Source organism: Solanum tuberosum, unplaced genomic scaffold (genome assembly GCF_000226075.1).
Source record: "Solanum tuberosum cultivar DM 1-3 516 R44 unplaced genomic scaffold, SolTub_3.0 scf00098, whole genome shotgun sequence".
Classification (NCBI taxonomy): domain Eukaryota; kingdom Viridiplantae; phylum Streptophyta; class Magnoliopsida; order Solanales; family Solanaceae; genus Solanum; species Solanum tuberosum.
Window position 1 is genome coordinate 784,037 of NW_006239026.1, and position 14,736 is coordinate 798,772.

Consider the following 14,736-nt stretch of genomic DNA (forward strand, 5'->3'; position numbering starts at 1 on the left):
GGATGGTTCCTCAACTCATTACGGAGGTCCTCATAAAAAAATTTGAGAAAAAACTTTTGGGTAGCATTAGGCGCCAGATCAATGGGCTAATACACACAAAAAATCGGGGAATTTTGGCGATTATTAATAAAGGCTTGTAAATGCGGAAATGAGCGTTAAAAAAATGGTATGAGTATATGTGAAGGTTCCCTAACTCATTACGGAGGTCTTCATAAAGTTTTTTTTTGAAAAATAATTTGGATGCTCCGGGCGCTAGATCCATGGGCATTACACACGAAAAATCGGGGAATTTGGGCGGTTGTTTAAAAAGGGATTGTAAATACGGAAATGTGCATTAAAAATGGTGCGAGTATATATGAAGGTTTCCCAACTTATTACGGAGGTCCTCATAAAAAATTTTGAGATAAAAAATTGGGTGTTCCTGCGCTAGATCCATGGGCTAATAATACACACGAAAAATCAAGAAATTTGGGCGATTGTTAAAGAAAGGGTTTGTAAATGCGAAAATGCGTGTTAAAAAAACCATGTGAGTATACATGAAGGTTCTTCAACTCATTACGGAGGTTCTCATAAAGTATTTTGAAAAAAAAAATCGATTTCTTCGAGCGCCAGATCAATGGACTAATACACACAAAAAGTTAAAATAATATTGAATTCTTATTTTGTGGCCCCAAAACTCTAAAAAAGATCGTCATGGATGGACCCATAAAATTTGAGCGAAAAAGTATGGTTCAGCAATACAACATAAAAATTATGGTCTAATACATACGAAAAGTTGAGATAATTTTGAACTTCTATTTTTTGGCTCCAAAATTCCAAAAAAAAAAAGAAGTGATGTAACATTCCATATATCGTCATAGATGGATGGACCCATAAAATTTGAGGTCACATAGTATGGGTTGGCAATACTCTAAAAAACTAATAGCTTAATATACACGAAAAATACATATAATCTTGAATTCCTATTTTTTGGCTCCAAAATTTCAAAAAATAGTGGTGTGGATCATGAATAGGCAATGAGAATCGTTCAATAGGTCGTCACGGATGGACCCATAAAATTTAAGGTTAAAAAGTTTGGGTTAACTATACTCTAATAAATTCATAAACTAATACACACGAAAAGTAAAGATAATTTTGAATTCATATTTTATGGCTCCAAAATTCAAAAAGAAAAAGTGGCATGGATCCTGAATAAGCATGGGAATCGAGAAACTCAACGCCACTATTCTGATTCAATTGGCAACTGGTCGTCTCGGATGGACCCAAAAAAATTTAGGTCAAGAAAGTTGTGTTAGCAATACTCTAAAAAAATTCATGGACTAATAATATACACACGAAAAGTCGAGATAATCTTGAATACCTATTTGTGGCCCCAAAATTCCTAATAAGTAGGTCTTCACGGATGGATCCATAAAATATGAGCTTGGTACAACAATATTCCAAAAATATCATGGACTAATACATATGAAAAGTGGAGATAACCTTAAATTCCTATTTCGTGACCCCAAAATCGTAAAAAATAAATAAAAAATCATGGACATATACACAAACATGGAATAGAGCAAGAGAATGTGAAACTAGGAAACTAACTAAAATTTCAATATATAATATGGCACTGGAAACTGAGTTGACTTTGTTTACACAAAAATGGAAATCAGGAATTGGAAGTTACAGAAAGTAACAGGCAAAGAGTGACTTGTACCAAATTCATTTAAATTACAACACAGATAAAACAGCACTACTCTCGTGCAATTTCTCTACAAAAAAAATGTCCTCAAATAAGAGTAAAATGCTCGAATTTGGCGTATCCGAATCTAAAAGTGCAGTAATACAATTTCTACAGGTTTACTCAATAACCCCAGCACTCCTCCAAGCTACAAATGGGAGATGTGAAGGAGTCTCAGATTCATGTTTTAATAACCTGCAAACAGGGAAAACCGATTAGAGGGTACTCATAGAAGCCATCCACCTAGAAAACGACACTTATGTTAGTAAACAATGCGATGAGTTCCTAGTCAAACAACCTTGTTCAACAAATTGTTAACCAATTACTTCGACTGAGACTGATACAATTAACAACTCTGATCTGTGTCACATTAAAATGGTACCCAGGGAGTAAAGTTACCGAGTGCAAAAAAAAAAAAAATGGTACCCAGGGAGTGATATCTAAAACACACTTCTAATATATAGGTATTTTGTATACGTTTCCGTGTGGTTTCCAGAAACTGCAGAAAAGCAAACCCCACCTAAACTAACAATTCAATGAAACATACGAGGCAAAGACAATTAAGTTGTAAAATGTCTTTAAAGATGAAGTAGGATACCGTTGCTGTCTAGGAGAGGACCATAACAACACGATAAGATCAATTGCCTCCCTTCTGCTTGAGTGTTATTTTGTCTCCCAAGCTAAGAGCAATTCCTTGTGTTTTGCTTCTTATCCTAATATAACCACTCAGCTTGCCATCTGATTGCTTTTCAATGCTCAAATTCACCAAAGCATCCTCTCCAAACACACTTTTTGCATAAAGATTAGCAGCAAGGAATCCACATTCATTTTCCAGAGCAGATCTGGAATTATGTAAGAAAGCAAATACCAGAAAAGTTATACATTGATCAACAGCCATGCACCACAAGGAAACAGGACTTAAATGACTTAAGCAACAAACAAGAAGCATGTTACTTCTTTCTCTTGATAAATCAACTCACAGGTAACTCCAACATGATACAAGGAACTTATAAATATATTTCGACACACAATTACACATGTGCACATATATATATATATGTAGAGATGTATACTAAATACTGCCTGACATATGCAGCGGGTGAAAAACAAAAACTAACCTTAAAGTAATTGTGAACCTGAAACATCCATTTGAATATCTTCTAAATTTGGTGCAATTAATTTACATTCAACAAGTGTAGATGAAAAACTGTTACAATAAAGAAACTGATCTCGAGATGATAGAAAAAGAAACTAAATAGTAACCCTCAATTAGAAGAGTACTAGACAAATGTAATTTGGAAAAAAGAATCTCATTTCTTGGTCAACACAATATGATTCTTGTAGATGAAGTTAAAAAAATTCTACGGAAGTAAAAAAACAAGGCTTGTTCCAACAGTTTGTGCAGCATCGCCATACAGTTAAACAAATGTTGTCTATGAAGAATATATACACACTCTACAATGTAGATTGTATTTGATATCAATAAAAACAAAACAAGAAATAAGAAAATGCAAATTAAAAAAAAATCAAACAGCAATTTCCATAATATAGCACATAACAAGTGACCAGAGAACTCACGGTGCAGTCAGGCACTTCATGTTGGTTGATTTGATAATATGGTCAAGAAATCCTTTTTCATCTTGAATGACAGTGTTGACAGCAACCTGCAAAGTATAATATTAGCCTGAGGTGCTCATGGTTTTGATCAGACCACTTCAGTCTGGGCTATTCATCAGTGCATAAAATTATAATTCATGTGTCTGTTGCTCTGTTATTTTCACAGTAAGACACAGAACAGTCCACACGAGAGTCTAATAGACTCAAATGATGTACTTATTAAATCAAACAACTTCATTAAAAGATAAAGATTCAAGAACACACATCAAAGAAACATATTTTCTAGAGAATTATATCACCTTCGGACCACTAATTTCCTAAAATTTTTTTGGTAAAACCCACTTGTAACCCGAATTTTGAAGGCACCCAAAAAAACCCAGAAATCATGTGACATAATTCATCAAAACAAAAGAGGAAGACTTTGTCTCAATTTCTCCAACTCAAAGGAACAGATCTTTTATGACATCAAAAGGCTTAGAGAATTAGAAGCAGCAAAAAAAGAACTATCAAATGATTGTGAAAAAATAAAGAAGGGCATTCTACCTTGTTTTCCCACTCAAATTCAGCCCACATAGTTCTAAAAGCAGCCTCACTGCAAACAGCAGGAGAGATGTAATCCATGATGTCAATATGGATATCATTGAGCACAACAACAGTTCGCTCAAGCACATTTGAAGACTCATAGACAATGTTACCAAAAATCACTCCAGTCTCGGTAGAAGACACCTTGATATTAGCTTTTATCTGCTTGCTTGACTCAGTAGCTAAAGTATAATTCTGTGGACGCTCAACGAGCTTAAGATCACCCATTGTTGCCAGTTCCAAACACAAATTCTGAAGTGTCTCTTTGGTTCGATTTATTACGGTAACATCTAGGACAATGTCATAGTGATGAACTGTTACATATGCTTCAGCATAAACAGGATCACTAAATCCTGTAAGCTGCAGTACCCGGCTTAGCTTATTAGCATCATTCTCGTCCTTGACGAATTCTCCAGTGGCACGTTTCAAATCATCCTGGACTTCATCTTCCAACTCCAGTTGGCTCATTCCCTAGCATACATATATTTAGTTAGGACATGGAGAAGCAACTATTGCATTGATTCTAAGCACTAAGGGAGAAAAAAATGAATTAACTAGACAAACCCTCGCATGATTTAGAAACTACTGCACAAATTAGTTAAATAAGGAGAATGATAAAAATAACTTGAGCCTTAAAGTAACATAGGTTCTTTTCAATTAAGACGAGGCATGGATAGTGAAGATTCATATAGCCGACTGTAACTTGTTTGGGATGGAGGAATAAGGTGTAATTAAGTTACAGTCAAACATTCTTTAGTGGGAGGACAAATGGAGAAGGTGATAGGGATTGCATAGTGGGGACTAGAGCAAATTGTGTCTTCGGTATATTAATTTATAAAGAGCCTACATTTTGTATCCTACCCCTTTTTTTTATAGCAACAAAAAGTAATTTTGTCCTACACGTTTTAGCTGCACACGTAATACAATAACCTTAGGAACATGTGCAACCATACGACCTTCTCTTTAAGTCTTAACACCATCATTGTGGATGGAAAAGCTCGTGCTTTCCACAATCCACATGACCTAATTATCAACCTTTTTGGGGCTCAAAGTCCATTTTCATTCATTCACAATTTTTGGAGAAACAAAACCCAATTGGCACCAAACCACCCCAAACCTCTAATATGTAGACAGATTTAAGACTGTAATATAGTAATAAGAGTTATTTGTCTATACAACCATATTTATGACATTTATTTTCTTTTTAATTTGTTACATAGAATGAAAATATTATTGAATTAGCTGGAAAACAAAACTATTTCATTTTAAATTGAATAAGACTCGAGAAACAACAAAAGGAATCTGTTTCGTTATGAAACTTTCTCCATTTTAATGGTGCTAGAAAGAAAGAAAAATGATACGGTATCAATTGCCAATGAGATCTTACAGTCATGCATTTAAAGTGAAATGTAGTCAATTACAACAACATACCCAATATAGTCCCACAAGTAGGGTCTGGGGGAGGGAGGGTGTACACAACCCTTACCCCTATCTTTGAGGGGTAAAGAGGTTGTTTCTGATAGACCCTGGACTCAAGAAAACTGTTTTCCAGAACAATTTTGAAAGAAATGCCAAATGTAGTCGATTAGCAAAATCTAAAACAAAAAACTCAGAAATTAGAGTTAGCGTGAATGCTCAATTTTTCTTACTTTCTATAGACAGGTCAGGTGCAAGGCAAGTTAAGTTATACTCCAGAAAGTGCTGTCAGTATTAGAAAGTCCAATTTTTGCACCACATATAAATTAGGGAAAGATATCCAATTTACTCTATTGTTAAATTATAAAGACGCATCACACCTAATACATTCTTTTTTAAGAATAACTTAATCATTTTTTTTACTCCCCATGCTTAAAAGAGACTCACCAAAACACACATGTATAACTCTAATTATTTGATTGAAATACTATCATGGAGATAAAAGTCAAAAACTAAGCCATGAAAACACTGAGAAACACCAGAAATAAACTACTTTTCTTTTCCTCGATGGGCAGAAATAACACCCAAGATCCCAGATGGGTATGTGGTTCGGCAAGATGGAAAAATAAGACAAGATGAGAATGACCCATGTAGGGCCTGAACGAAAACAGAGTAAGGATTATGAATGCAAGATCAGACTGTTTGATATGCTGGTCAGTTAACAACAGGTTTACTAATTAACATTTTCAGTAGATAGCAAGTGAAGTATAAGCAGGAACTAGAAAAGAGAACCTCCCGTATCCTCCAAACACATCATGTTTCAGATAGAAGTTTCTTACCCTCCTACTCTTCAAATGGTAGAAATCAATGAGGTCATCTGGCTGGGAGTGAGAAATTTGTGCCTTTGCTTTGATCTCCTCTGTCTCTCGTAGTTGTTTATCAGAAAGCATATTAACAAAACTCTCGCGACAAGAGCTCAACCAGATCTTCCTAACCTCGTTGCCCGTATTACAGAGCAATCTTATACAAAGAACTATTCTGTCATGAGAATCATTGTCCATTGGGTGAGGAAGAACATGAGACTGCCCTAGCTGTATCATTGAGACCATGATCAGTAATGCATTTGTTGTTGCTTTGTTCACTTCAAGTTTTGATGGTTGAACTTCTTCCAGCCTCAGAATGAGCTTAGTCAGTGTACAAGCAACAACTGCTCCCAGGAAGAAATCACCAGTGAGAAGAAGGGATCTCAAGTTTCCAGTGGTTAAAGATCCTTGAACAACTGTCGGGGGAGAGAAAGCAGTTTCAGATGCAGCACTTTGAGTAGCATATGTCCCATCAGCAAGTACAGCTGGTCTTCTAGATGACAAAGTAGTAATGGAGTTTGCTTGCTGAGTCTTTTTTGAAGAATCAGCAGCTTCACTTTCCTCAGAAACTGAGTAAAATGGTAGGTCTCCGAGGCACTGCTTGATAGTTGTGATGCCACTCTCAACTTCAGAGAGAGAAAGACAATACTCTCCAATGATCCAAAGGGCACAGGAACAAACACGTGCTGCTCGAATTTGGTAGAAAGTGTCTAGTAACCTTGTCACAATGGAAACCCTTAATTTTGGGTTTGTTTCAATAATCTCCCGGACAAAAACGACCACATCAATTGCTGAAGCAACGTTGCTGTCGCCCAAGAAGTCCATCAATAGATGGACCACAGTGCTTGCCACTTCTGGGAACTTTATGGCACATGAATGAATGGCTTGGATGAGCATTTGGCGATACTCACCATTTTTCTCAAGCTCACCACTTTGAGTTTTCACAACTTCTTTCTTCAGTGTGAGAACAACCTCATTGATATTCCTGGGAGTGATCAATTCAAGAACAATGTCAAGTGTTTTTCTACGGATATCAAGGTTCGGGCTGGAAAGTGCTCTAAGGACATCCATTATCATATCAACCATGACATCTTTATGCGAAGATTTCAATTCATTCAGTCGATCAAGCACAATAAGCTTAACATTGTTGTCACTTTGAGATTGAAGAAGTTGACAATAGGTGTTGGCAGCAGCTCTTATAGCACTTGGGGCAGAAGATAAAGAAACAAGAGTTCCAGCACATTCATATGTAACAGCAGCAGAAGGGGAAGTTAACAATGATATAATAATTTTGATATACTTCCCTTTCTCCGCTTTGTTTGTCCTGCAAACTTTTCGAATCAAATCCAATACAACCATCTGAAGTAACTCGCCCCAATCAGAGACTCTATCAACATGAGTCAAGAGGTAATTGATGGCACGCTCCTGAGCACATTGGAAGAGCATCAGAAACGCATTCCTCTTAGCCGATGGATCCTGCTCAGTGGTTAGGACATTCTCAATCTTCTCTGGTGCATCTACCAGGAGCTGCTCACCATGTGGGAGCTTGTAAACGGACATCACAGCAAGAATTGCATTCCTCCTCACATATGGATGTCGGTGCTCCAAGTTGTTCATAATTGATGGAATTAGAGGTTCAATTATCTCAACCTCATTCAGCCTGCAAAGAAATCTCAACGTAGCTCCACGAAGGTACTCATTGGGATGCTGCAAATTATTCCTCAAGTTCTGGCAGATTAGGATCATTTCGGGCAGCACACGCCCCTTAGAATCTGTTTTCTCAATGATCTCCAAATACAAAAGTAACAGTTTTTGAATTGTGTGATCCTCAGAAGGCAATACATATCTAATAATAGTGATAAAGAGCTGAGGTAGGGTTTCTCCATTCAATAAAAGCATAACGGCTTTCTTCATAGCTTCAATCTTGGCGGGGATATCATTTCCTTCAAGCGCTTCTTTGATCTCATTGGCAAGAGCGGGTGTACCCTTATCAAAATGTATCAGCAATGAGCAGGACTTCTCCATTTTATTCTAGTCACCTTACCTGAAATTAATGTATCTTCTCATAAATTTCAACCTGACAATATTTAAAGTTACAAAAGAAGGAATAAAGTCATAAGGATCAAGAAAAGGAGTCCTAGTTTTCTTCTATTGCGCCAGTTAAATTACTACAATCGATGTTCTATGCAAACAACAATGCTACATCAACTCTGTGAATGCATTTACAAGGAGATCAAAAATCACAATACCTCTGAAAGACTGGGAAAAAAGCACGAAATGAACTGCAAGATAATTAAACTCTTAGGGGTCATTTGGTGTGAGGGATAAAAATAAATAGTCCTGGGATAAAAAAAAATAGTCTAGGGATAGTGTCTTGTTTGGTTGCCAAGTTAGGGATAACTTATCCCACCATTTTTACCATAGTAATGGGATAAGTTATCCCATATACATGGTGGGAAAACTTATCCCGGGATAAATAATCATGGGATAACTTATTCCCAACCAAACGACCCCTTAGTGATGCTCGTTTGATTCTTCAGCAATATAAGGAACGAACACCCTAATACCAGATTCAATCTTATTACAAGCCAGAATCCAGATCAATACTAAATTACATTATTGAAGTGGAGAACACAACAAAAATGTGATATTGAAATTTAAAAATTACTGAGTTTTTGTTGATACATAATGGTGCACATCAACAATTTGACCGATAAACCTATGAGAAAAGTAGGGTACGGGGTAGAGCTACTATAAAAAAGATAAAGTAAACGATAAAATAGGATTATTAAATAACAAGTAAAAACAAAATGAAAAAAAGAAGAAGAATATAATGACGCAATCACACCAAATCACTCGTTACACAAAATGGGACTTTTCTTTGTTACCTAACAGTAAATTTAACGATACGATACAATAAAACTTAAGTAACAATCAAAATAAGCATTATATTTAAACTAACAACATAATACAACAGCATAGGTAACAACCTCCCAAACAAGCCGGAAGAAACACACTGCATATCTGATTCAACCACCAAATTTAGATCCACAAATTGATCAAAATAGCACAATGAACAAGACATCTAACCTTAAACCATCAAATATCTTAAGTTAGACACCAACCCAATACGCACAGCACAGATACAAGATGACCCAGGTAAAGAAATTGAGAAAAGAGCAGACTGGGAAATTTTTTTTAATGTGTGGTGACAACCCAATAAGCAAAGCACAGATACAAGAGGACCAGATAGAGAAGTCGAGCAAAGAGCAGAACTAGGATGAAAATTTTAATGTTTGGGGTCAACCCAGTAAGCAAGCATGGATACAAGATGACCCAAATAGAGAAATCGAGCAAAGAACAGAAGTAGAACAAAAAATAAGTTTGATGTCAACCCAACAAGCACACCACAGATACAAGGGTACCCATACAGAGAAATCGAGCAAATAACACAACTACGACTAAAAATCAGTTGTACACATACTATAAATCGATCAAACTAGCATGACTGAACGAGCCATTTAGCCCTAAGCCATCAAATTCCTAAAGTTTAGAAATAATACAAAAAACAGAACTAGGACAAAAATTAAAGTGACGTCAAACCAACAAGCGAACCACAGATACAAGGCTACCCATATAGAGAATCGAATAATCAACACAAATAGGACGAAAATCAGTTGTACACATAATATAATTCGATCAAACTAGCATAACTGAATTAGACATTTAGCCCTACGCCATCAAATTCCTAAAGTTCAACACCAACCCAATATGCAAATCACAGATACAAGATGACCCAGATAGAGAAATAGGGCAAAGAACAGAACTAGGACAAAAATTAAAGTTTGATGTCAACCCAACAAGCAAACCACGGATACAAGGGTGCCCATATAGAGAAATCAAACAAATAACACAACTAGGATGAAAATCAGTTGTACACATAATATAAAACCGATCAAACTAGCATAACTGAACGACACATTTAGCCCTAAACCATCAAATTCCTAAAGTTCGACGTCAACCCATTAAGCAAATCACAGATACAAGATGACCCAGATAGAGAAATCGTGCAACAAACAGAACTAGGACAAAAAAGTAAAATTTGATGTCAACCCAACAAGCAAAGCACAGATACAAGATGACCCAGATACAGAAATAGTGCAACAAACAGTCCTAGAACGAAAAATTTAAAATTTGAGGTTAATCTAAAAGGCAGAGCACAGATACAAGATGACCCAGATAGAGAAATCAAACAAATAACACAACTACTATAAAAAAAAAAAAACAGTTGTACATATAAGAGAAATCGATCGAAATCGATAGCTGAACCGAGACATTTAGCCCTAAACCATCAAATTCTTAAATTTTAACGCCAATTCAATACGCAAATCACAGATACAAGATGACCCAGATAGAGAAATCGAGCAACGAACAGAACTAGGACGAAAATTAGCTGTACACAGAAATCTAAATCGATCAAACTAGCATAACTGAACCAAGACATTTAGCCCTAAACCATCAAATTCCTAAAGTTTAACGCCAACCCAATACGCAAATCACAGATACAAGTTGACCCAGATAGAGAAATCGAGCAACAAACGCAACTAAGGACGAAAATCAATGGCGCACAGAAGAGAAAACTGATTAAACAGTAGAAGAAATTAAACAAGAACATACTCACCAAATCAAATCCAGCAAATGTTGGATCAGATTGAATCTTCAGAGGAGAAATTCGGTTGTAGGAACAAGAATTTGGTCTATACCCAGATCTGCAAGATCGAGAGAGAGAGAGAGTAGAGTGTGCTGTTTCTTAAGTTGTACGTTGTAACGAGCCTATAGAGAAAACAACAAAATATAACAAAAGAAAGGTCAAATATCGAACTTCAATAAAAGGTTTATTTATTCGTTTTTTAAAAGTTTAGTTTATATGTCATGATTGAGAAATAGTTCAACGTTATTTGTTAACTGAAATGATATAAATGAGTCAAAACTTTAAGAGATGTTTGATGTATAGGTTTTTTTTTCAAAATTTGATGACGTTGCTAAATTATAATTGACCATGTGTAGAAAATGATTCTATAAAACATAATTATTTTTAGTTAAGAAATAATGGCACGGATGAGTCTAGTCTCAAACGAAAATGACATAGATAAATCAAATTTTAAATGGATTATATTGATGAATCTTTTCTCAAAGTTCAATGGTATATTTGAGTTTTTTTTCTGTAATAAACTATAAATGAAATAGTTAATAGCTTATTTTTGTTAGGAATAATACACGTAAATGTATTTTTTAACTTGGTTTGAGTTGATATCAATTCTTCAATTTTAAGTATGCACAAATAACACTTATATTAAATTGAACAATTAAACACACATATCTCCTCTGTTAATTTGTTGCATTGCATGTATGAGTGGCTATAGTCCTAACCAACTCAACTTTTTGAATATTTAATTTGATTTTTTTTTAAGTTCTATACCATGGTGGTTAGATCGACATTGTTTTATGGGTGAAGTATGGACGGAGATGGTTTAGACATGTAAAAAGAAGATGTGTGTATGCACTAGTGAAGAGATGCCAGAGATTGGTTATAAAGGTTACTGAGAGAGGCAGAGGAAGATTGAAAGAAAAATGTAGGGGTGAGGAGTTTGATAAGATTGAGGGCGATAGGAAGGTGTGGAAGACATATATTAAGTTAGTAGATAGTGGAGTGTTGTCTTGCTTAAGGTGGTTGGTGTTTGCCGTTGTACTAGTTATATTACTATAGTTTGTTTTTTTTATATCCATCATTATTTATTATTGTTTTTAACAATCTATCCTAGTATGTTGTTTATTGTCTTTTGATTATTGCATTATTTAGTTGATATTCCCTTCTATTAGACTTTGCACTGTTATCTTATAACTTGCTATATTTTCTTCTATATATTTGTAACTAGTGAATATGGTTATAAAAACATGAATGAACTTATAAATTATAATATAATCAAGATCAAGTCAAATTTCAATTCAATATAAGTCACTTGAAAGAAGATTTTTGTATATGACCTTAAAAATTATGCTTACATATACTTTTCATTTTTTAAGATAGGTAGCAATATAATCCTCTAAACATTAGAAACCTCAAATGTTTATTTATTCAACGCTAATGTGAATATAAGAAGTTTGTTTTGAATTCAATAGCCATAATTCATTTGGTGTACTTAAAGGATTAAAATTAATTGAAAAACTATCAAGTTTAATTTGTCACGTTAGTAAAAGTCTTTGTTAAACAAAATTCATTGTTTAGGCATTATGTAGAGTGATTAAAATTAATTAAATGAACGGTTAGAAATGAAATGGAAAATCAATAACTCGTCAATTTTACCGTTTCATAAAACCAAATATTTGGCTTGTATGTGTTGTTTGATTATTGGTTGGATATTCTTACAAACATACATATATTATGCAAATCTTGATCAAAGAGAGATGTCACATCAGCAGATCTATGTTTCTGCTTTATATATACAGGGTACTTGACCGCGCTTCACGCGATTATTAAAGAATTAATTTACTTCAATCAATCTTATATTCATTTTATTATCTACCTGTAACACTATTAGTTATTTTAATTATACTATGAAAACTCCTTGATTAATTTTTATATCTTTTTTATATTCTCCAATTAATTGATAGTCTCAAAGTTAATTGTTATTTTCTTATATCCTCCATTTCACTTTAAATGGGTCATCTATACTACATTTACACTCGTTGTGATATTAAAAAAATCAAACATTTTCTATAATGAAAATCCTACCCAAACAAAACTACATCTAAACTAAATATATTTAAGATAATTTTAAAGCAATGGAATAAATAAAAAAGAGAATTTCTATATAATAAATATTTGAATTAAATAAAATTACAAGTAACTAACATATTTACGAATTTTTTTTAATTCTAGTTTCATGTATAAAATTAATTTAAATAATTATACAAAGTGCACTTTATTCTTTGATTCAAAAAATAAAACTCACACATATATGCATATAATAATATAATTCAATGGCCCTGCAATTTTGTATGAGCCGACTCTAAACGGAATGAAAGAAAAAAGATATTTAAGATTAGGAGGTGAATATAGTACGGTATATCAACCATTACTGTTTCTTTCATTATTCAAAATAATAATGAGAGAACGTTATATTAATTTAGTAACCAAAAGGCGAGTACAACACAAAAGAAATTAACAAAAAAAGACAAAATATTAATAAAAATCAGTAAAAAGCCAAATAGATTGAGAATAAAAAAAATACTTTTGTTATTCTTTTGATCTTTTAATTAAAAAATAAAAGAAAATATAACAAAAATATAATTGATAAATTAATAAATTGAAAAGAAGCAATTAAGGAAACGGAAGTGTAACATAAAGTTTTTATTTAAGTTACTTTAAATAAAATAAAAAACAACGTAACTTAATATTCTATATTTATTTTCTTACCTTTTAATGTTTATTATTTATTTACTATTTTTAGATTTTTCTTTCTCTTACTTTTTTCTTTTTATTCTTTCTACTTAATTTAATATTTTCCTCCTTTTATTTTGTAATTTGCCATCTCTATCTCCTTATTTTACTCCAATTATCACACTAAATTTACTCTTTACTTTTGAAAATAATAATTATAAATTCATATATTTTTTTCTAAATAACTCTCCATATCATTTAATAACCAATAGTCCTCATTGTTTGTAAATCAAAATGGTAGAAAGAAAGAATTGATACTTTGTAGTGGCCGTCATTTTTGAGATTCACAAATTCATTATCGATTTTTGGTATGTTGAGCTCCTTTTATATTTTTTCTTAGATTTTGTAATAATTTTGTACAACTAATGTTTCTTTTAATACAATAATACAACGCAGAGTTCGTCTTAAGCTTGTTGGCTTATATAAAAGGGTAATATGTGTGAGTGTGAGAGAGAGAGTTTTTATAAACTTTAATCTACAAAATAAATTTTTATTATTGATAACTTTACTTTCAAAACTCTAATCCAAAAACTCTAACTAAGAATTGAAGGATATGAGATTAAACCTTCTACCTACACTAATTGAAAAGACTAATTAGTATAGAGTATAGACTAAGATTAATTCTGTGTGGCACTTACTTGAACAAAAGAATTATTCATCAATATCGTAGCATCACCAAGCATCACATTACACACGTATTTCTTCTTTATCACAAAAAAGAAAAAATTTCTACTTTAATTTATTATTCCAATATATATTATAATCCTACATGTCTAAATAAATTTTGATAAATAAATTAGATTATGACCTGAATAAGGAGATGAGAGTGATAACTCATCAAACAAGAATGACACATTATTTTAATGTCTTTGAAATCTATAGCTAATTTAGTAATATTTATAAGGATACTGTTTTTTTGTTGTTGTTAATGATGCAGTTATATTAACGTTACAATTGTTGAATTAATAGAGGATTAATGGAATAAGAATGTGGAATTTTACAAGTCTTATTTGCACATTAATATTTATTAA

General features: G+C 33.3%; 1 protein-coding gene across 2 annotated transcripts; it reads right to left on the minus strand.

Moving 5' to 3' along the window:
- Positions 1–1,572: 1,572 nt before the first annotated feature.
- LOC102580399 (coatomer subunit beta-1) lies at positions 1,573–11,043 on the minus strand. 2 transcript variants are annotated; one of them, XM_006348412.2, is made up of 6 exons: positions 10,886–11,043; positions 6,181–8,248; positions 3,887–4,396; positions 3,305–3,390; positions 2,325–2,568; positions 1,573–1,921 (listed from the first exon to the last, which is right to left on the minus strand). In XM_006348412.2, exons 2-5 carry the CDS (start codon positions 8,227–8,229, stop codon positions 2,364–2,366), a joined length of 2,850 nt encoding a protein of 949 aa, XP_006348474.1. In that variant the 5' UTR covers positions 8,230–8,248; positions 10,886–11,043; the 3' UTR covers positions 1,573–1,921; positions 2,325–2,363. The 2 variants fall into 2 exon arrangements, with proteins under 2 accessions (XP_006348474.1, XP_015164721.1); XM_015309235.1 differs by having other exon boundaries at positions 6,181–8,281.
- Between the last annotated feature and the right edge of the window lie 3,693 nt (positions 11,044–14,736).

Excerpts from the sequence above, each read along its gene's own strand:
- LOC102580399 (XM_006348412.2), bottom strand. The coding sequence starts at position 8,229 with ATGGAGAAGTCCTGCTCATTGCTGATACATTTTGATAAGGGTACACCC. Across the intron at positions 3,391-3,886 it reads AATTTGAGTGGGAAAACAAG|GTTGCTGTCAACACTGTCAT; the intron begins GTAGAATGCCCT and ends TATACTTTGCAG. Across the intron at positions 2,569-3,304 it reads ATGAAGTGCCTGACTGCACC|ATCTGCTCTGGAAAATGAAT; the intron begins GTGAGTTCTCTG and ends ACATAATTCCAG.